This window comes from Varroa jacobsoni, unplaced genomic scaffold (assembly GCF_002532875.2).
Source record: "Varroa jacobsoni isolate VJ856 unplaced genomic scaffold, vjacob_1.0 scaffold_968, whole genome shotgun sequence".
NCBI lineage: Eukaryota > Metazoa > Arthropoda > Arachnida > Mesostigmata > Varroidae > Varroa > Varroa jacobsoni.
The window spans coordinates 1-23082 of NW_019213870.1; the positions used below are offsets into that span (position 1 = coordinate 1).

General features: G+C 39.3%; 2 protein-coding genes across 10 annotated transcripts in view; one reads left to right on the top strand and one right to left on the bottom strand.

Moving 5' to 3' along the window:
• Positions 1-732: 732 nt before the first annotated feature.
• Positions 733-23082, bottom strand: part of LOC111265396 (delta-sarcoglycan) — a 33038-nt gene continuing 10688 nt past the window's right edge. Inside the window, exons 1-9 of one of the 8 annotated variants that reach the window (XM_022842027.2) lie at positions 8261-8439; positions 7162-7252; positions 6455-6640; positions 4900-5027; positions 4372-4495; positions 4016-4247; positions 3768-3868; positions 3324-3410; positions 733-3124 (exon numbers count right to left, since the gene is read on the bottom strand). In XM_022842027.2, the coding sequence (XP_022697762.1) occupies positions 2921-3124; positions 3324-3410; positions 3768-3868; positions 4016-4247; positions 4372-4495; positions 4900-5027; positions 6455-6610 (1032 nt within the window). In that variant the 5' untranslated portion in view covers positions 6611-6640; positions 7162-7252; positions 8261-8439 and the 3' untranslated portion in view covers positions 733-2920. The other 7 variants (XM_022842026.2, XM_022842028.2, XM_022842025.2 and 4 more) reach the window with 7 other exon arrangements.
• The window catches only part of Abl (tyrosine-protein kinase Abl), a 31192-nt gene continuing 23847 nt past the window's right edge, over positions 15738-23082 (top strand). Inside the window, exon 1 of one of the 2 annotated variants that reach the window (XM_022842017.2) lies at positions 15738-16494. In XM_022842017.2, coding sequence (XP_022697752.1) covers positions 16278-16494 — 217 coding nt within the window. In that variant the 5' untranslated portion in view covers positions 15738-16277. The remainder of the gene's footprint in view (positions 16495-23082) is intronic. The other variant, XM_022842018.2, reaches the window with a different exon arrangement.

The following is a 23082-nucleotide window of genomic DNA, read 5'->3' on the forward strand; positions in this document are numbered from 1 at the left end:
ATTAGTTTTATAAATAAATTTGAGTCTTCCGTCAGGTAGCGTTTTAGGTAAATATTATTAATGATGGAAATGTATGAAACGGAAATGCAGTCATTTCGAGCTATGTCTGATGTAAGTAAATTTTACTAAAGATTAGCGAATAGTGTAAAGTGTAGGTTTGGTGTTATGGGAATTCAAGAGCACAAAAGCGAAAATAGATGCTATTTTCGAACATTCGACAATCGCGTTTTAATAGGTCAATGCGCGCTACGAATCTCAGGCCGCAATATATATTTGACACTATAAATCTGTTTTTATGGTTACTTCAGTGTTTCAGGGGCTAACAATTTTCTTTCTCTAGTAGTTACTTATTCTTCATTATTATAGGGTTTGTTCCGCTGTGCATCGAGAGATATCGTTTCAATAAAGTAAGAGAATACGAACAGGAAACTTTTCATCCTTTTGAACAATATTTTTAAAGACATACAATCGTGAACCGTTTTCTTTGTAATGTTACAATAACATATCGAAAAGTGGATTTGCCAAATTCTAAGCGCGGGACAGTAACCCTTAATTTTCAAATATAAACAACAATTCGGCTAGCGTCAATCATCTATACGAACACAATGACATTTATTAGTGGACTTGTAGTAGAGGAACGCATCATAAATATATATGACTAAATAAACATAAATATCATCGCGAATTATAATTTCCTTGATTCTACATGCCAGTCTACAAAGAAAGGCACAGTGGACGGGCTAACAGTATTAATTTATTCTGGAAAAATGAGCAATATGGCGTTTATAACACATAATTTCAATTTAGCAATTTGCTATTTTTCCGTATTATATATATGTATCACCCTGCCACAGCTCGTTCCGTAAATTTCGCTATAAAAGTGTATGAAAGCTGTAACAGAATTTGGAGCACAAACTGTGGTTACTAGGTTAAAGTGACAAAAAAGTAAGCTCCTTGATGACCTCAAAGTTTTACACCTGCTGCTTCAAAACGGGTTTGAGACGATAAAGATTGGATTATGAGACCCGCCATAAGATACTCGGCGAGACTTTTTAAAACTAAATCTATTTCATTCACGTCATTCCGGAAGATTTGAACATCAAGATACTTATTTCTTAATGATACAATGTTTCAAAATCTACATATTTCTTAAGTAATTGTCTTCAGACTGACCTATGTCCTTTTCATGATTAAAAGAAAGTTCAGAAGGTGTTTGCAGAGTTTACTTTGTAGCTCTAAACTGCTGTGAATCTTACATTGGCTGCAACTCTGAAACACGCAGAAATGCTTCTTAATAAAAAAAAATGCACGACTACACAGTTACGTATAATATATTCATGCCGGTCCTCTCATGAAGAGGTGACATTTGGCTGTGCTCTCCTAATCAGATATCCTAGGAGCTACGCTAAATGTCTGGCCGAATGGAATTCATAATTGTTCGGTTTAACCCTTTTCAAATGAAAGTTTTTGTTTGTGCGTGATGCTTCTAAAATTATTACAATTTATTAAAACAAATAGACGACTTTTACTTAAATCATCAAACAATCGTAGTACGATAGAGTATATGTTCCACATACTTATATTGGATCTATTGTTTCCATAATCAATATAATGCCTGAAACTGTAAAGTGCACACATAATTCTTACCTGTTCGCCTTTCACGCTTTGTATGGTAACCTTTATTTGAAAAAATAAGGCTCTATCTATTCTTTCAACTATCGGACATGAGTTCAAGAACTGACGCGCGTAAGCATATTATTCCCCCATTTTGAGTGTTACACTCACCGTGAAAACTTGTTTCTTTGATTAGAGGTCAATCTGTTAGGTTACTCTAGGTTTGACAAAGTAAACCATTACGTGTAAACGTGTGGAATATGTCTAGGTGATCAACCCAGTGTTGTGTACTCTAAGCCTGGATTCATGCATTTTTTTGTAAACGAATTAATATGTCATGCCCTTGGTTTCAAGCGCAAATGTGATATTCTAGGTAGTTTGCGAGATGTTTCAGAAAAAAATGGTGAACTTAAATTAATAAGCTACACTAATATATAAATAATACGGTATGGTATATGTGCAACCAATTCCCTTAAACACATTGGAACTTCTCGTCCATTAATAGGACGTTTTAGTGAAAATTTACTGTATTTCACAGTTGTGTGGAGCGTGTATATTCGAGCGTGATTAAGAACAGTGATTTCAGCCTTTCCCCGTGCAAATCATTTGCGTCATAAAAACATGCAAAAAAAATCTTATTGGATTATTAATGCTGACATAATCTCTATACCTTGGGTGCTAACTATGCATGCATCTGTTACTATATATACAGCTCACAATATTATTGTATTTCGTCCAATAAATTTTGCTGAGCTTTTTTATCTACTCACAAACAAAATAAACATTGTTAGATATTTATGTATAAAACATATTTACAAATGCATCAAAATTACAAGACGAATGCCGTGACCGTATTCGGTGGGATATTTGTCCCGATATACGAATACAGATTATTCAGGCTTGAAATTTAACATACGTCAGCTTTTTCATACTAGCATTCTGTCCATTTCAGTTATAGTACAAGTAAGGACTACGTTTGTAACAAAAATTGTAGGTCATTTGAATCGCATCTACTCTATAGAAGCACTTCTGTCGACTTACAATGGCAAAGTTTATACTATTCCAGACGCATTTTATAGTATGCTCGGCTATTTATTACGATAGATACCTAGAAATAAAGCCTCCATCGATGGAATACATTTTCTATCTGCAATAGTATGATTGGAGTGTACGGTATCCATCGATAACTCAATCAAGTTAATAACCTACTCAAGTAACCTTTGGTATTTTTCCCTTTACTTCCCCCTATCCTCTCCTAATACAAGTCGCAATTCCCCCATTCTTCGTGTTTCTTCTGGCTGAAAGTTTAACAGATATGGTTGGTGGGAGTGCAATTGCCACTAAGACTGCCGAGGAATAGCTTCCCGCTGGGTGCACAGATGCAGAGCGGAAATGCTAATACTTCCGCTGAATTTTCCGAGGCGTTGTTACTGTACAAACTCGTTTTTTCAATGGAGGTTGCTGCCGCCGACAATCCGCTTAAACGAATATCCGAACTGTCAAAGTAGATCTATTGGGAGAAATAACAAAAAATTGAGTTTAGGTGTCGGATCGGCCAACCAAGTGGCCAAGAAATGTGTTTTGTCATTCGTAAAGCTAACCTCGTACCGGACTGGGAATATCTTTTACTCATTACGTTACATTATTATCCGGCTCGCATATTTACTTTCTGTTTGGATATGCTGGTTGAAATGGGCTCCAATACTAACCTGATCTCGCGAATCAAGCGTAAGAGTATCATAGGCAGCCAAATAGATATCCCCTGCGCGGGACTCGACAAGCACAGGCCCCGGAGCCTAAGGATCAAATAAGAATCGTACCTAGAATGTTTAAGTACTTGCAAATGTAAGTTTTTATAGGAAGCAACGGTACTTTTTAACTGATTTTGCTCATTGACTTCAAACTACTAGAGATGTAGGTGCACATAAATCTTTAAATAATAAAGTGTTTATAATGGCACCTTCGATGCGTTGGTTTGGGCAAAGTACGTAAGAAATGACAGCTGGGTGAGTCAGACCTTTATTATATGAATAATGTTCTGCATGATCTCTTTATTGGGATCTAAAATTGAGTCTACAGCCGATTTTAAAGATCATGAAAGTATTTAAAACTCTTTTTGCTAAGAAATAAAGGGCCTGAGCTTTTGAACAAACCTGTACGCCAAGCCGTGCCATGGGACTCTCTATAAGCAACTCCTCGCCACTGGTAATTTGTGGGGTCTGCAATGATTTTTCCAAACGTACTCCATTCTCAACTGAAATCTCATAGGGGCACAAACGAGAAATCCAATGAATCGCACAACGTTTATTAATATCATTCAATAATTAGTAAATTTTGATCGAATCGTTTCCCGTACAAGAGTTTATAGAGTGACAATCGCGTTAATACTAAAAGTAACTACCGTGAACAGTAGCTTGTTTGACGTAGAGTGTGTCATTTGTAACGCGTAGTAGGAGCTCTTCGCCGGAACTGAAGACACTGAAGTCGTCGGATTTGACGAAAAATTTTGATTCGCCCACAACAACTTCATTAACGATTCCGTCGCGACTTAATGAACGCAATCGCACTTCGCCTGCAGCGTTAAGTACGAGGGAGTTTGTTTTTTGGAATGGATCCGTATATGCCTCTTCCCACTGGATGCGTACAGGTATTCGTGTGAAAGTACATAAAACGATGAAAAGGTCAGTAAATACAGTATAAAGTAACAGCGCGGTTTGGTTGGCAAGTGCATCGTACCTCAAAACTAACAAATCATACCTTGGCGGAGTGCCGTATATAGTTAGTATAAATCCCTCGAAGGAAGTGTGCATCAGCTGTAAATTTGACGGACGATTCATCAATCTTCAAGTGAGCAACTCCGTCCATAGAGAAATGAAGAACTCTAAAGGCAATGCCACAACAAGAAAAGCAAGCACTAAAATACTTCTCTAAATATTATCCAGGTAATGGCGTTTCTAAAAATAGACATCGCATTTATTGGATGCAACAAAATGAGTATTACGTATATTGAGCATTTTTTAACGTAAAAGTGTCATAAACACAAGAGTCCAATATGTTAAACCATCTTGCGATATGACTAATCAACACTAAGCTAAGTATTTGTGTTAAATGTTTTTTGTGCAATGTGACAATAAAGTTTCTCCAACAACAAAAATATTTAATTGATTTTAAATATGAATAATAACAAAGGGAAACAAATTAAGGAATGTTTTCTACTTTTTCTAAATAAATCAGCTTAAGCCTTGTAATAGCTTGCAGTTCATAGTACGAAAATGGCATATGCACCTTATTATCCATAGCGTGAGAAGTAGGTTTGCTACCAGAAGCCAAGATAGCACAAAGACAATCAAGTATAATAGTTTCTTTCTCCAGCCGTAGATGCCTAGTTGGTACTCACTGGAGGACGTTTCCTGCTGGTATAACATGTTAGTGACAAACAACAGCGTAGAGCAAATGCCTGTTATTACCTGTCAGTGCATTTTCTACATTAACATTATTTTACTGAGCAAACGCTGAGCTTGGTATATACATCTTCCTAATCTTCTTAATAGTATTTCTGTGATTAATGGATCTGAAAATTCGACATTTTTGAGTGCCTCAGGACCTTTCTATCAGGGCCTACTTGTCCCAAGCAAGAACGCCTAAAGCGGTGCGGCATCAATCCGACGCGTCCACTTTTAGGACGTAAATTGTACGTCCCATTGCTATGCCGCTCCGCTTAGTTGTTCGTAGGAGGGAAGGCGTAACTGTCTGTGGAATAGTGACCATAACCTGCATTAAATGCTTGTTGTACAATTATTGTCTGTGCAATACAGTATTATCATAGTTTTATCATTCTTCGTTAGTCATTTATAATAAAAATGAAAAATAATCATATTCCATCTGAAATATAACCATGAAAATAAGGTGGAGGGGTTGCAGAAAACGCTAATTTATAATGTTTTGCATATATTTCGTGATTCCACTATACTATTAAAGATATTAGTAGGTTCTTTACGAGAAAGCTTAGGCCTATTTTGGCTAAAATCATTGAAATCTACTTCTTTTATACACAAGCAATAAATAATAGAAGCCCGCAGGGCATATTTAGACTGAGATTGACAAGTTCAGCTTTTGCAATTTTTGCGACAACAGTACATAACAAAATAAACTTCACTGTTTCGGTTTGGCCAACCCTACGTTTTCTCCTCCTTTAGCCAACTTTCGTTGTGTTTATGTTGCAAATTTTCTGAAACTGTTTTTAAACTGGCAGAGGTATAGGAAGATTCTCAAAGTATATATATATTTATAAATCGGAAAAAAAACATTGATTTATACTCGTTCTTACACAACTCTCTGTCCGTGCCCATGTTCATTCACTATTTGACTAAGCTTTGAAACTTTAATCTTACAAATTTTCTCGAGACATTTTCTCAGACTCTTAGGGATACCAAAAGAATTCAAAAAACGTTTGCAACTCCAGATTGCATGACTTCGGTTCTTTGCGCGTAAATCTTTTTTACGACACATGTGTATGGTACAAAAATGTATATAGTATATGTAAAAGATAAATATAGCGTACAAGTAAAGCTTGTAGTTTCAAATTTTGTCAAGCGATTTCTTCAAATGCCCTATGTATTTGACATATATACCTGGAGTCATATATTGGGTAACAAGGCTGATTCGTCTCTTCTACGGCGATTCAACTTCAATATATGCTTATATCGTGTTTCACACTTGTCATTTAACTGCGACTGCCCATATATTCTTTCTTATTTTACGTATATAAAATACTATTATGTAAGGATATTTCCTTAGTGAAATAACCAATAGATACCCTAAGGCCTTAAACTTTACTCACGAACATTGAGGAACACGAACGCGACGAAGCTCGGTGATGGTTGAGTTCGATGGCGAGAATGGCCTGCGAGGGCCTCTTTCCGAAGTCCCACTGATCGAGGGAGATCGCCGGTGGAGAGCGCTCGCGAAAGCTCGATGATCGCATCACTACGGACATTGTGCTGCAAATTGCGTTTCTTTCACGGCGCTGCAACAGCGGCATAGAGGCACAGAACCACAGTCCAGCACACAGGCATATCCAACGCCACCAAGGAAAATAAGAAAGATTTTGCTACTGAATTATCTATCTTCCTCTTATCGGACCGACGCACGCAACGATTCCTTAACCTAATTAGAAAAAACTAAATCGAAACAACTCTAACAAAAAAGGGTGGTTCTAAGGTCAGCAACGAAAGAAGCGGTCTTTATCCTATAAGCCTTGTCTACTAAACACATCATAGCAACGCTATATATATCTCCAGTCCCCTGCCAACAGATTATCTGAACACTATTTTTTGCCACAGTTATCGGTAACGTGCCTTACAGTAGGTTTTTGCCCGTTCTCTACAGAGTTCTGTATTCGGAGTTAACATATTGCATTTACGTATAAGCATATAGAGGTCGAATGAATGATCTATTCAGAACACAAATACAAACAGACGAAAAAAGGCCGCACAATTGGGCCAGCGATAACATCATCACTACACCAGCCGCTCTATGCAAATTTACCTATTTTCAAGATAAAAACGCATTATCAATGCGTTCTCCGTCACTTTCAGTAGTGTTCCCTCGGTCCTCACAAATGGCCATCTTGCTTTATCTAAAAATATTCAATATACTTATTAAAACATTTGTCACATTTTAATAGATGTTAGAGTTTTACTTGGTCTTCTGTTGTAATGTATTTCATTTCGAAACGGATAAAAATCTTTGTATTTCAGCAAAACTCAATTGAACCATCACATCCCTTTCTTGGGTAAAGATTTCTGTTAGTGGTCCTGTTTTTACCAAAGTTACATATTGATTAAACGTAAAGACACACACAGCATGTTAAGCACGCTTAGTTTTTCATCAACGTTATTAGTGGTAGCGGACGCACGCAAAGAAATCGCTATCTGCACTACGTCACACATATATCGCTCGTATGCTATTCACAAGTTTACTTCGTGTACATACATAGTTCACTGGTCGTCTCTCATGTGAATATACATATATGCAGAGGTTTGTTGGCTCACTAGTGCGTTATGACAAATCGTGTCTATTCTAAACACGCACGTTCCCTACGCTAAATCGTATATCTAATGGCTATATAATCGAAGAGTAGTGAAACAGAAGAAGTAAAAGCTCTTTCGATAATATTTCTTCTTTCCGGCCAGGCTGGCGCCGTTGTCTTTTCCTTCTCCTTGTTAGTCGTTCAGTCGCTCAGATTTACGTTATAGTAGACAGTTTGCTTCTTGTTTATATTGGCATTCATCGTCGCCACCAGCTAAAGCCGAATCAAACAAATGCATTATAGCGAAGTGCACCGCAATAGGCGCGCCTAGCCTGGGGCAGAAATAACAGTAGGTTTGTATCAATGTACTCTCACCCGTAAAGAAGTCAGTCTCCGCATTACTGACCAGTGTGAGCAGCTTATGGGCTTTCAGTGGTGCTTCGGTGGGTTTTTCAGCATTTAGATGTACAGGTGTGCACCAGCTGAACCATCTGCTTTTAAGTGGAACGTACACAAACTACTACAAATGAGGGTTTACTATAGCGTGCGCTGGCTGCAGAAGTTGATGCAAACACGAGAAAGACATTAAACAACACCCTTGATCCTTATTCTTACCCAAACTTGATGATGAACCTGGGCGAGTTTTAATGAAAACGTACACACGAAACGTAGGAAAACGGTCAGAAATTCAACTAACTTGACGTATGTCTGTTCAGTAAATGAGCTGGGGCGATAATGAAAACCGGGTACAGCTTAGTGGGTAGTGGGCCGGCTTTACAAAGAACAGGTAAGACACAAACTGACTCACATAGGATGTCTAGGTAGACTGAGACAAAGTGAAAGCACGCTGGATGTCTAGACTGAAGGACATTTAGCTTAGAAACAAATCAGCAAACAATATATTCTATCGTATAGATTTCTCAGCTGAGCACTACGATTCTGACGCTGCGCATACATCTTTAGCGGACCAGATGATTTTTATAGCTGTTATGTATCTCAAAAAGTTTCATTATTAACAACATTATGCGTCTTCTGTATAAGAACGTACTTCATATGTACATTTTACCATAGCATACTCTACACCGCTTATTTGTTGAATATAAGTGCTTCATAAAGCTTCATTTGGCTTGATCTATTTCATTGTTAGTACAGCCTCAGCCCTGATGATAGGTAACTATTGACTCCGGTTAGATTGTGATAGCTTTTAAATATCGCAGCGCACATCCTGTTAAGGCATTACTCTACTCACTGTCAAGCTGTGCCTAGATGCCCAAAGTTTTAACGCGTACCTTCTCAGCACCCCAGACTGAGCTAGTAACATTCTTCTGACCCGTAACTAAGAGCTATTAATTAATATCAGAAATGTAAGCCTGGTAACTTTCCAAAATTTAACCCATGTGTGTATAAATGTTAACTACTTAACAGAGCTTATTGATCAAAAAAATGAACGGTTTATAGAAGAAATTAGACCTCTTATTATAGCTTCTTACAGCATACCTGATAACTGCGTTAATTTTTAGATGATAATATATATAAATAAAATAATATGTATACAGTACCAATATAAATCGCAGACGGTATGATACACTTGAGGCAATAAAAATTCGCCTTGGTGTGAAATCGACTTCTCGTTGTCCTACATCATTTATATTATGATGATATGATATCTAACAATAATAATAACACAGTAGATGTTCGTGATCATAGTAGTATATATGCATCATAGAGAAACGGCTAAAGGTTTAATTATATATATAATAGTAAAAAAATATATATTAAAAAAATAAAAGGAGATAACTAAAAAAGATAGCTATTAAATACAGTTTTACACCTGAAAAAGACGTATTCATTTGATTCGAACTAGTTTAGAATTGCTCTGGCCTAGCTAGGGATTACGCTCATCTTTAAGTGATTTAATTACCTGAACCATCACCGATGTGTTCTCAAGGACTTTTGACTACTGCGCGCAGCATGTCCAAACATCATATTGTATGTTAAAAAAGTTTAGCTTAAGATAATGCTCCAGCAGGATAAGTTACGGTAATATGCGGCAATATTAATGTTTACGACAATAGGTGACCTTAGACCCTCAATTCTGGATTTTTCCATAGAGACATCAAGCCACATTACAAGACGCCTCTAGGGATTCAGAAGGCGTCTGCTTCAGCGTCTCTAATTTAGCGGTTCATGAGGAGCAATGTGGTTCCTGTATTAGAGACGATGGCTGCTTCTTGGAGCTCGTTACAGCTCCTTAAACTATGCCTTATTGCGTGGTATTTAAGCATGCTGTATACATTTCAAAAATGTGAAAGCGTAGTTACTTTTCGTACAACGATTTTTCTTTGCAGACTATCTACGACATTATACGTATTAGTTATTTCGAACATTGGTCCAAATTGTCACTAACAATCGCGAACTCATCAAGAGAAACCAAGTAAATGAAATGAAATCACCTCAGCAAGTGATCACGCTATATTATCATCAGATGTACAGAAAATCGTACTCACGCACGACAGGAAACATGCACTTAAAGCATGATCACTACAATGTATTTGCATACCTAAAATAGATATCTTCATTCTTTGAAATCGCATGTAAATTGACTTTAAAAAGGTTGTTAATATTAACTTACATAAATCTTAAAAATACTATCATTTATTGCGAAATGCAATATTAAGCTAGGCTTTTTACGTAACAGATGCCGTGAAAATTGTAAAAGTTCATGAACGTCATACATAAGAAAGGGATATTTTTAATCATAAAGCATTTTCAATCAAATAAAACTTCTGGAAAAAAATCTGTCAAAAGTTTTTCCTATTAGAATGTTACATCTTATCCTAAATCTTATAAATATCAGGAATAATAGAAAATTTAATTGAGGACACATTTTACTGTCTAGGAACTAATCGCAGTTCCCGATTTTTTTTTAAAGTTTCCTGTATTATTATAGAAAATATAAACATACGTGAATAAACTACGCGTTGACCGTATTAGATAACGGAGTTTGGACCGTCAGTAACCTACCGGATTGCCAGAAATTGAATAAATAAAAGGTAATATCTCATATTCAAAGCCAAAGATTTACTCTTAAAATTATGTCCGATCAATTTTGGGACATATGAAGGTACATTTGACCGGTTGCATCTATATAATGATCAGCCGTTTTCTTAAGATGCAATTTAAATAAGCGAGATAGATGTTTTCCGCTTCGATCTGGGAAAATATTTCGACTTGTCCACTAGGCAGTTAAGCTGCGTGCAGCTAGATGACCAAACACTCTGAAGTAATACAAGTTCCAAGTGTTAGATAAAACAGCTAGAAGCAAAGGTATATGTAGAATGCATTAAAGGAAACTTGCAAAAAATACTTTCTAAATGAAATTATTTTACTCTTTTTTACGGTGCAGTATTTCTTTCTCAGTTAGAACGTTCTTTTACATATAAAACAACAGGATTTAGGGATCGCTGTGTCTCAGTCACCTTACTGGAGATGTAAGAAAAGTTATTTTTTAAGCTGGGCTATAATGTTTGCAATAGACTTAGTACTTAATAGCAAAAACCTTTTCGTACAGATTACTTTTTATTGACCGCATGATACGATCGAAACGAAATTTCCACCTCAATTATCATATTTAGTTCCATATTGGCCTATCCACACCTTAGTTAAAATCCTCTAATTTTGTACAATGACAATAACTATGTGCTTATTCAAAAAGCTATGACATGCACATTATTACCACGTGACTTGTAAATCAAATAGATCTGCCAGTCACAATGTGAGACGCCCTCACCAAAACCAATTGAAACGCAACGATGAACACAACTGATAAAATGACTGTTCCATGTTTGTTTGCAAGAACTGCAGGCAACATTTTTTCATCTTATCCTTTGACCTCTATGTCGTTCTACGAAGTTTAAGTAGTCTTGGGTTCTTCAGAGACCTGTTATATAATTGTAATAAATGTAAAAGCGGGTTCGACTTCTAATGCTAAACGTTCAATGACACGATTTGGCAAACTTAACCCACGAAAAGGGCTCAGGGCAACTACGGAAGGCGCAAATTTGTGAGACTGTCAGCTCACGAAATATATTGTAAAGTAGTGACTTAGATAAAGAATCATTAGAGTCTTAGCAAGAAATCAAGCCAGTCTTTACTCATTGAAAAAAAAAACTGTATTTTTAATATAATTATAAAGATTTAGCTTGTTTAAAAGCAGAAATCTAAAATATTCTGACACACCGCAAACAATAAATATTAACACATGCTGATTTCCAGATAGATGCAGAAAAAAGAGCAATGATTCGCAGTATCTAAATTCGTGCGTTTCTTATATATCATATAGGATTGTTGAAAAGGTATTCACTGTTTTCAACAAAAATTGAAGAAACTATTTTCTCTGTTTTGCAACATTATTATTAATCTAAGTCCGCGCTATTTTATTATTTTATATATTTTATCGATCAGCTTCTGCGGGTCCTGTGCAAAAACTTGTGACAAATACTTTTTGCATCCCATTGATACTAAATTAACATCATTAAAAGAGTTCTGCGAAGGCCGAAACCGATAATGATAGTCCGTCGGTGCAAGAGCAAGGATATATGGCTGATACATTAAAATTTTCTAGCCTAGTTTTTTCAATTTTCGCCGGATAGTTAGAGACGCGTCTAATCTAGAGTTTTCACAGTAGTAGAGATAACGCTCTTTCTGTCCCGTAGTTTTGGTCGATTTTTTTCAATGGCTTAACGTAGTTATTTAGTCGCTGACAAGAGAGGTCGGAATTAATATTATTGCTAAACGGCACCAACTCATAATGCACGGCAATCCCAACATCTGGGTGTTGCCACAAAAAATTGTAGATTTTTTTTAATTGCAGATTGTTGTCGCTTCTAATCCACTTCTTATCACAACCGTTTTAGAAATAGCTCGATTTCATTGTAAAGTTTAGTAAGTAGAAATACCGTTCAGTAATTTCCTTTGTGTCCATTGAAACGTCAAGCTTTTTTGTAGCTACCTCCTTTCAAACAGCTCAAGACCGTTTTGGTGGAAATTGTTTAGTTTCTTTAGCAATACCCCAGCTACTCACGTCGGTCCTGCTCAACTTTCGCAATAATTTCCGACAACTACCAGAAGCATGTTTCATATCAAAATTTTCACAACGACAGAACCCTGTTTGAGCTTAAACAGCACAGATCATTCTATGGGCCTGGGCGGTATTCGTGCTTTCATCGTAATAAAATTATAAAATATGGCGAACTGGCAAAAATTCCGCTCATTTTCAAGGCGCTTCATTTTAAATCTGAATATAGGCATTTTAACAACTTTTACTATTGTCAAATCAGCTTTTAAATGAGTTCAACGCCGATCTAACGCAACTCATAATACTTGAAATATGCGACTTTAAAGCTATCTAGCCAGAAAAACGGTCAAAAATTTTTCGACACACCATGTTTTTTTTCGAGGTTGTACACATGACGATCATTATTGATCTACGGGGATCTGACACTGAGTGAAAATTCAAGTGCACCCGAGCTGACGACAACGTTGGCAGATACGGGAGTTCTTTGTGTAAGTGTTCGCTTCACAAAGCTTCTGCCGGTTTAGTTTAGATTAACGCAAATTGTTTAATCTCAGTTTGTTTTATAATTATCTTTATTACGGTAACCGTGCTGAAGTCATATTGAATAGGATGTATTCAGTTCCACCGTCAACACATACATTCGTAGATATCGACGCACAATGAAGAGCTGTGCAAATTAATCGTAGTAAACTGTACTATAAAGATATGTTGATGTTTTTACTAAAAGAAGTGTACTGTACTTATAATCACTACCTATATCATATACTTAGTAACTATTGAAAACGTAAGCAAATCAAATGAAGAAATTCAATCGTAGTCAGAACTTGTGTTTAAAAAACCTATCTTACTAATCTGATAGAAATTGGAATCGCGTTCTTTACTGATACGAGGTATCAAGACGAAGTAAGAAGTAGATTCAAGATCGGGCTCCCTTGATGTCTGTCTACCACCGTGAATGCTTTTGATCATCCACATGTTAACCACCACACATGGCTATTGAGTGCATCCTCAAGACTCACTGCATCGAGGTTTGTATTTTTAAAGTAATTCCGCGTTGCTCCCTACCACTTCAAAAATAGTTGAAACTTCCCATAGATGCTTGTCTTTCTAAAACATCAATACCATTCCCCTGTGAGGCATCGTCGGAAGTATCTTCAATTCGGGCTTTCAAAATAGCAGTACCTTGATATAAGAATAAATAAATAGTTATCGCCATATTTTTCTATACCTCATCCATTTTAAAATTGTTCGCCTTATTTGTTTATGATCGTTAATAAGCGCTACTTCTCGGTCGTTTCGTGTTGAGTGTACCATTGAAGAGGTAGGCAAGTGAACCTGTTGGTTTAAATCTCCCGCGGCATCGATCACTGAAAGCCTCCTCGCTTTCTACAGTAAATACCCGCCTGTCGAACCGGCTTCAATGGATACCTTCTTAAATTGGTTTCTTCAAGACTTTCATTAGTGACTTTAGTTTTGGTGTTGGCTTGTTGATTCGCGCCTCTGGCATCCCCCGCCTGTGGAATTCCCATGGCTGGGGGTTTGTCTGGAAGCGTCGTCGAGGGGCGCGGTCAAGGGGTCTGCAACAACATTTCGTGGAGGAGGAGGTGAGCGGCTTGGAAGAGGGTGTTGCGACTGGCAGTGCTGCTGTCAGATAAAAAATCGTCGAAAATCGAACGGTTATGAACGCAAAGCGAAGGGTATCCAAACGAGTCCGTATACATCCTAGATATTTTGTTATTGACCCCTTGTGGTTTGTGCCTTCCTACGTCCCATAGAATCGATTGGAAGGCTAGACTGTAGGAAATCTAATCTCTAATTGATTATGATTGTATACTCATAAGACGCCTTATATGCTAAAGTATATCGAAATGGAATTCAGTTAAAAAGACCTGTTTTCTTTGTAAAAAAATTGTAATCGAAAACCGTTGAAATGTTTCGTTAAGTCGATTTTGCATGTAGACCAGCTATATATTTCTTCAGAGGTAGCAATCCAATTTTCCTTCAATTTTAGCTCATATCTAAGCATTATGGTTATGTCCAAAACATTGTTTCGAATTTAACTATTTCTACTTTCTATTCTTCGCTCGTTCATTTGTTCGTTAACCAAAGCAGCTACGGTTATGATCATGGGCGCACTCGCATTACCGTTGCCGTCCGTTCTGTTCCTGACGCTTCAAATCTGCGCGCGCCGGCAGCCTGACTTCTCCGCCGTGCCCTCTCTTGAAGGCGCTCTGTCTTTCCAAGATGGCTCCTACCGTTGTGTTGGATGAAATGACACCAAACGGACTGCTCCTGTTTTTGGTGGAGTAGGAGCAGCAGATTGTACGTACTACGACGGGAGGGACAGAGAGACCGACCGACCAACAGACTTAGGGATCCTTGGTGCAGACGATAGGCTGCCACAGCCGACCAGCACTATCGGACAGCAGTACCAGGGTGGCGTTGTGAGCAAGGTTGTGATGGTTCTACGACGGCTCCACAAAATAGATACATACACAGTCCGAACGGAGTTGCAGCAGTAATCGCATTAATATCAGTAGCCGCACTCGTTATTATCAACACCCGATGCACGCTGTAGGGGAGCTGCGGAGCCAAGACGTAAATGTGAAGTATGATTACATCTGTTTCAAAATTTAGCGAGTGTGTCTGTGTATATGTGAGGGATTTGGTTGAGGCTGTCGCTTAGCTGAATAGAATCGAGTCAATGCTCTAGCAGCGTTGGTTGACGGCGATTGAGAAGCGGTAACCACGATGAGATATTGTGGAGCATCAACGTTCGACGCATAAAACGCAAACCTATTCTTGCAAACGAGAACTAGTGCTGTGAATCGTCTTGTATCCGTGCCTGTTATACTCGAAGCGCCGGGCAACGAGCTGAAGTTGACCAGCCTACAAGCCAAACAAGAAGCCAAAGCTTTTTTCTATTGCATTCCTCCGATTAGCCCCACTAACTACCACAGCGCCATAGTCAAGCAGTGTCATCCATCACGGGGGTGCAGTAGCTGTTAAGAGAGCTCGGGTGCGTGTCCGGACATAGCCCGGTTGGGTCGAAGAGCTGCTACAATCAACTCTCAAGCAAGCCAGAACGAAGTTTGCGGTTACTGAGGATAAAGGAGCTAGCGGCCGATCGAGAGTGTGGTGTGTGTGAGGAGCGATTTGTGTATGTTGGTGCGAGGAAAAGTTCGCCTTGTGTTGCATCGTATGTGTGTTTTGGTATAAGCACAGCGTGTCTGACCGTCCGTCTTTTCACTATCAACGGCAGTACGTAGCACAAACCGAAGCGGGATAAAACTTACTAGGTGAGAGTGCATCCTTTGTTTATATTGCTCCTCTAAACAGCTGTACTTTTCCTGCTTATTACGGGCGTGAGGCGCGGTTGCAGTTGGATTTTGTGCGTGTGTGTACGTGCGTGTTTGCCGACAGCTTCGGCTAGAGGAGTTTCTGGAAAAGGACCACGATATGAGCGAGGCCGGAACGCCCTAGCGACGGCCCCCCGAACGTTGGGGCGGTCAGTCCCGGGCTAGGCAAACGTTTTGCAACGGTGGAGAAGAAATTATGGGCGCCCAACAGGGCAAGGACCTACGTCCATCGGGGGGCAGTTCGTCGTCGTGCGGTAGTGCACCTCGTTCATCAAATCTCAAACGCAAAAATAACAACAACAATTCTTCCAGTGCGGGCCAAGGCGGAGGCAGCGGGAACGGCAGCACAGGACGGCTGGAGCAACGACTCAGCACGCAGCTCAATTCCGCCAATGTTTTCGCAGAACACAATGGTGAGTTAGTTAGTTAGTGAGTCAAAGGAAAACAAGGAAAGAGAGAGAGGGAAAGAGAGAGAAAATAAAAACGAATGAGTGTTTTTTGTTGTCAGACAGCTCCTTGCACGCAGATTGGTACCCACCAAACAATGTTATAAAAGCGTTTCGTATGTGGATGGGGTAACTGGCATGGGCTTTACCGCAAGTGAATGTATGGAAGAATAAGAACGCGGTGAATCTATAGAAAATACCGGAGGGATATACCGGTAAGTAAAAAGGAAAAACTGGGCAAAATTAGGGATACATAGAGCGTAAACATGCTTTGTTGGGCAATCACTGGGAGTGTAATAAATTTCTTGGGTCGAAAGCCACGCTACTGGGTTCATGCTATCAATTCAAATGAGTTAAGTAGCTCAGAATAATAGTACAGCCCTCTACCCGTATTGCATGACCTGTTAAAAATGTTTTTGTCGAAGAAAGTATATTGTCGTTATTGTACTGGTTAAACGTAATGATAATCTCATGCGTCCGCGTAATTTATATGGATTTTCGAAAATTCATTGGCTGAATATAGGTCACATCACGCAGTTAGGTATATATATCATTGTTTATGTATTCTTCAGCTCCTCTCGCATGATTCACTCTACCCGGGCTTTCGGTTTTGTCTCCCCACTTATCGTGTATACTCACGGCATTGTGGGTGTTCGAATCATACCCTTACTCGAAATACTCTGCGATCGACTCCATCGATAGACGATTAGATCTATATCCTTCCCACTAGTCTAGTGCTTATTTCCCACGACTAGGATGCTAGCCAGCACCCAGCATGTGCATCGATACCTCGTTTTTTTTTTTCGAATTGTTCTTAGCGCGTACTGACCCGAGCTGTATGGCGGTAAGCACCAACAATGCTGGAGCACCAATAAGTACCAACGATAATTGGCTGTCGCGGTGACGGTAAAATCGCGTCTCTGCCCTTCTGTAGCTCGGTCGTTCCGAAATTGTCCTGTTGTCGCTGATTCGTTGATGGCAACGACGATGGTGCCACCGGTCGCAAATGTTCGTTGCCGTAGCTTTGCCGTCGCCGTCTAACGATGGTTTGTGCGGAAGTGCCCTCATTTGCAGCGCGGTTTGCTCCACGCCGCTGTCCGTGCTGCTGCTGTCGCCGACAACGATGTCAACGTCGGTTGTTGTGGCTGTCGCAATAGAGACGAATGCGGCCCTCCGGCCAAAGACGGCCGCAAGACAGCATGGGCGGCAGCTCGAGTTGCCAGCTGTCAATGACTGTCCTACAATCGGTGAGATTGTTTTGGTTGCGGTGCTGATAGCCCTGCTGCTAATAGTGGTTCCTATAACATCGTCGTCACCACTCTGCTGTTAACGTTGGCGAAAAAGCGCTCTCCTCCATTAATAGCCGAGACCGATCGAACGTCCGGCGATTATATGGCAATAATAACAACCAACATTGCCATCAGTGCGCTAGAAGAAATAACGATAATGTTGTAAATATTGCCACATGGATTATCCATACAGACATTGTGAAGTTATTTCTACGGCCGCTAATACTACACAAGTGCTATTAATCATACATCTATGGTAGCTCGACTTGATGTGGTAACTGGTACTGCCAAGCATATATAATAGAATTATGTTGATGTCGCGTAGAGTTTCTTCACCTGGTCACTCGATGCTGCGACTAGCGCTAAAGTATGGCATTGCTTTAGCATCGTATCGGCTAATACAAATTCATTTTCATGACATTTCACCGTCGAGGGTAGCAGCAACAGCTGTCACTGTAACAAAAACGGTAATAACACTAGGCACGACATAATTATTCTAGGATTTGTGTTTACACCTTTCGCTTTTTGACCGTGTTTCGGATCTATGATGTAAATTCTCGACTATCTCCCTATGAATTTTTAAAAATGAAACTATATTGTAAGCAATAGTCGAATGAGTTATGTGGCACTAAGTAAACGAGCTTACCACAACTATTTCTGTAATGATAAGCTGTTATGGAAGAAAGTTATTTGATAAAAGAATGTCGCGGCTTAGCAAACATCACCCTTTATTGACATTGCTTCGCATGTATTCTGTGGACATTGTTACACCTTGCCCCATGCGAAAGTGACCAACTAATTCTCTAAAAGTTCGGATCGTTCACTTCCAGACGAGCCTATGCGCGCCCGTTCCTGTCGCTTTCGCGTTCTTCTCAGCGTGGCTATTGTTTCGATATCTGACGAAGATGGCGATGGCAGTTAGCTCTTGAATTCGATCACGTATGAACAACAATAACTATCCATTTTTCCATATTCTCTTCGTTTTCGCTATGAATTCTATGTTTTTACCGTGCCATGTCTCCTTGATTATTAAAACACACTTTTTGATAACTTCGATTGCTGTTGAACCGATCATTGCGACCTGATGTTAGAACGGTCCGTCTTCATTCCCCTTTGCTCGTGTTGTTCGCATTGTTATAAACGTTGCGGCTCCGCTGTCGAGCATCGAACACTCTTAATATGCTCACGAGCTTTTTACGGCTAACATCCACTGCTATTCAACACTTTATCGTCGTGTCATAGCTGTCCAAATACGTACAGCAGTAGTACGAAGAGTTGTTGTCGATCTAAGCAATTTTCCCGCAGTGTACCTTCGCATCGTTTAGGTTAGTACTATTTGGGAGCAGGAGATGGTCGCCATGTCCTGTCAGAATATGTTTTCGTTGACCCATTCGTCGTCGGTAACGGCCATGTGAGATTAGACGACTACATAGGGATGAGATGAAACTGCCGGCATTTCATGGTGACGGCAATTGCTGCTGCTGCTGGTTTTTCGAGTTTGTGCCTGGAGCATCGCAGGAGCTTGGAGTTACCTGATCTGCGGGTCACCACCGATCGCTGCACGCCCAGACCCGCCAGACGCCAGGCAAGCTAAAAGTGACACTAGACTCGGTTTGGCGAGTGCTCGATCCTCGAACCGGCCGGTCATTCGTTTACTCGCTTGAACCAACACATTGCTATCAGCATCCCAAGTCGCTGCTAGCCTTCACCACAGTCAACCATCACTAATCGATAAAACTGATCCTAGCAGTGTCTTTCGTGGACTGAACCTCTATAGCAGCAGAAGCAGAGGGAGTAACAGCAAAAGTTTGCTCGGTTGCCGACACTGGTTCTGTTGTATTATCGTTGTCGAAGTTGTAGGAAGTCGGCCGCTAGTCAACGAGGAGCCGCCATCTAGCTAGTCAGCTAGCGGCAACTACGATGCTATGATGACCTGGCCAGTAGTACATAATATTGGCGTTAGTGACCGAAATATTTATTCAAAGGAAGCAGAATAGTCGCCGATGGCGGGAAAAGGTACCAAGCGGGAAAGCATTATTACGAAATAGGAACTATAAAATAAAGGTTTGAGTTTCTGACATTAAATTCAAAGAGCGATCGCACAATGGGTCCGCGGGGTTTGCTACTGGTAATTGTGGCGTACTGTTGCTAGGTGTAGCTGTTACTTATATTGTTCTTCTTCAAAAGAAACAGACAGTAGAAGGAGGACACCACAATGAGCAGAGGAGCATCACTCTTCATGGATCGGCCGGGAGGCACAATAAACAATCAACAACTTGCGGTAATATATATGTGTAATAAGTCGGGTTTGTACTTGTGCTCAACATAAACTCATGGGTCGATGTCACATGTAGCTAACCTAAGTTTGAGGTTCAATTATGGATGAAAAAGCTAGACAAACCATTTTCTATATACGAATTGCCAATGTGTTTGCTTTAAAATCGGGAAAGATTGTATGATGATTGGGCCCGAGACGTTGCTATTTAAGAAGATAAGGTCACTTACAATATGCTTGTATTTATCAAAACAGAACACGTTAAACTGCGTTGCTTTACCCGATAATGTGATACCTCGGATACGAGTGGCTACAGTTGATGATCTGTTTGAAGAGCCAAAATAGATGTTTACACTTAATAATAATGAGTAATAAGTAGATTTAGTCAACGCATTTTTATTGGCATTTTCTCATTCATCTTTTATTGGTAAATGTGCTAATTGCTATGTCATTTTATCGCCTCGAGTTGAACGCACACATGAAAAGGGAAGGTTCCTTTGATGACGTAGGTTGCATATACATGTACAGATTTTCAGAATCTCTCTAACAATAAAAAATGGTCATCGTAGTGTTAACGTTATGGTGATTCATATTATCGTTATCGTGGTCTTTTACAAATCTTCTGATACATGTAGGGTTACACATTCTCGTCCACAAAATCTGGATATTGCATTCTTCCTCATTTACGCTGGCAGCCCATTTTATGAATTTTAATGTGATCCACTTCGATTTTTGATTGCTTGTGAAATCTGGTCATTCAGTAAGACTAATCCAACGTCCAGCTAAAATATTGGAATCATTGTGTGATCTTTAATACGCTCTTTTTCGTCGCTACATGGTCAACGTATCTCCCTTCTGTTAGCAATATAATATAGCCTTTCATTAAAGTCGAGCATATTTTAGAAATGTGTAGAGAATACCTCTCATTTTAATTTGTTTCACTTTTGATTGCTATATTTTTCTGTAGATTTCTTAGCGGTTTTAGAAGTTAGTTTCGTGTAGTTTCTTTAGTATTATTATGAGGCTATGTCACAATTGCAATCTTTGTTGTGAAACAGATGAAAGCCGGTTCCACGAGTTTTTTTTTAATTTTGTTCATACCATTCGCGTATATTATCTGCACGCCTATGTTATCGACTGTTTCCTTATAAGTATTTTTAGTCAGGCGTCGTATGATGCCGTTACTTGGGCTTCTCTCGGCCAAGATCTGGAGATGCCGTGTACCCCTTGCACAAATTGGGTCGGGCACGTAGAGTAACGGGGTATAGCATAAATATCATTTGAAGCCAGCAAAATGCAAATGACGATGCGAAGAACTGTTGTTCACGGAAAACTATAGTCTCTATTCCACACCTTCTATTCCAGTTTGCAGTGTCTTTCCATTAAAGACAAACGTTTTCTCAGTGTAGTGTCTTTTTTGCCGGTGATGGGCATGTATGTAGCATTCAGTTTGCATGTAATCCGAACACACAGCTTCTGTGATGAAACAACTATGTGTTGAACGGACATTGGCTTGTTCCATCAAGCGTCATTTATATATGATCTTAATATAGCTAAATTCTAATGTGATAATCTGATATTCGAACGTTACCAAACACTATATAATTTTATAATCTTGTAAGGGTTATTGGTAAAAGAAATTTATGCACACAGTAAACGCATTTTTACAAACACATAGCATATCTTGTTTGAGGGCAGGGAATATGTCTTTATTCTAAGCCAGGTCTTTTCTAGGACTTATGCAGGATATATAATCGCTATGTTGATACTAATAGATAAACTTGTTAGACAGCCCTACTTAGGAATCGGGTCGAGACATTCAGTAGAACTGTTTCATGTTATGAATTTGTCTCAGACTCGCAGCAAATCAACGTATTGTTGTTTGTATTTGTCCCGGTCGTCGTCGTCGTCGTCGTTGTTGTTGTTATTGTCAATATTGTTGCAGACGTGAGCGCCCCGTGTAAACTTCTCTTTTAGCTAAGATGACTAGTGCAAAGGAACAATGCGTGTCATGTTTGTGTTGATGACAGGTCACGCAATTAATCCTAGTCATTACGTTGTCAGCAACTATAGAATCACCGTCATTTGCTGTCGTTTCGCGCGAGTTCGTTTGTTTACGTGACCTCAGTGGTAGAAGGCCAATGGTAACACTTACAGTTTATAAGAAGCGCTATTCCAGTCCAGCTTAACTGATGCTACTTTAAGTTGAAAAGTCACCTTAAATGGTGGCCGAACTGTTTTTTTTGGTCCACTGAGAAGAACGAGTACTATTTTTCTTTTATTTCCTAAAACGTTTAGAAAACAGAACAAAGCTGATGCACATGTTTTTCTCGAGGGTATAAAAAAAAACAGAACAAATCGACGTCGCGAGAGTAACATCGGCATGCGACAGTTTGATGTGCCACACTTTTAAGATGTCGTGTAAATTTAGTTGACAGTTCGTAGTCTACACGAAAAACATCCCCGTATCATGGGGTCACTTTTTTCGATAGAATGTCTACTAAAACGCTCACGAAGGCTTGAGGCACGCAGCAACATAGAATCAGGCTAGAAAGCGTGTCAGGCACATGAAGGTGAATGAAAAGGGTTGGATAAAAATGAAGGACAAATTCTCATAGTCCAGATTCTGATTCTACATTTGAAAGTTATAGTGCATCTTGAGCATTCTTTAGTCGTCTTTTGCTCGCTTTTTTTTGGCCATGATGATTAGCCGTCATAGAATGCTCATACAAGGCGATTAAGATGCATGCAAGGTAGCCAACATTAAACAAAATCTTTTGAATCACAGAGATAAGATAACCACTTGATTGCAGTGTCAGATACCAAATCTATGGTTGAGCTGAATCCCCTTAGGCTTAGCTTTACTTTAAAATACATCCAAAGATTCTATCGCTTGCCGTGGTTTCCTTCCATCGTCGTTAGTTACCATTGAATTTCAAAGGTAACGTTTGTGCATTTTAAGAGGCCTAATTAGCTATCCAGAAATCTATG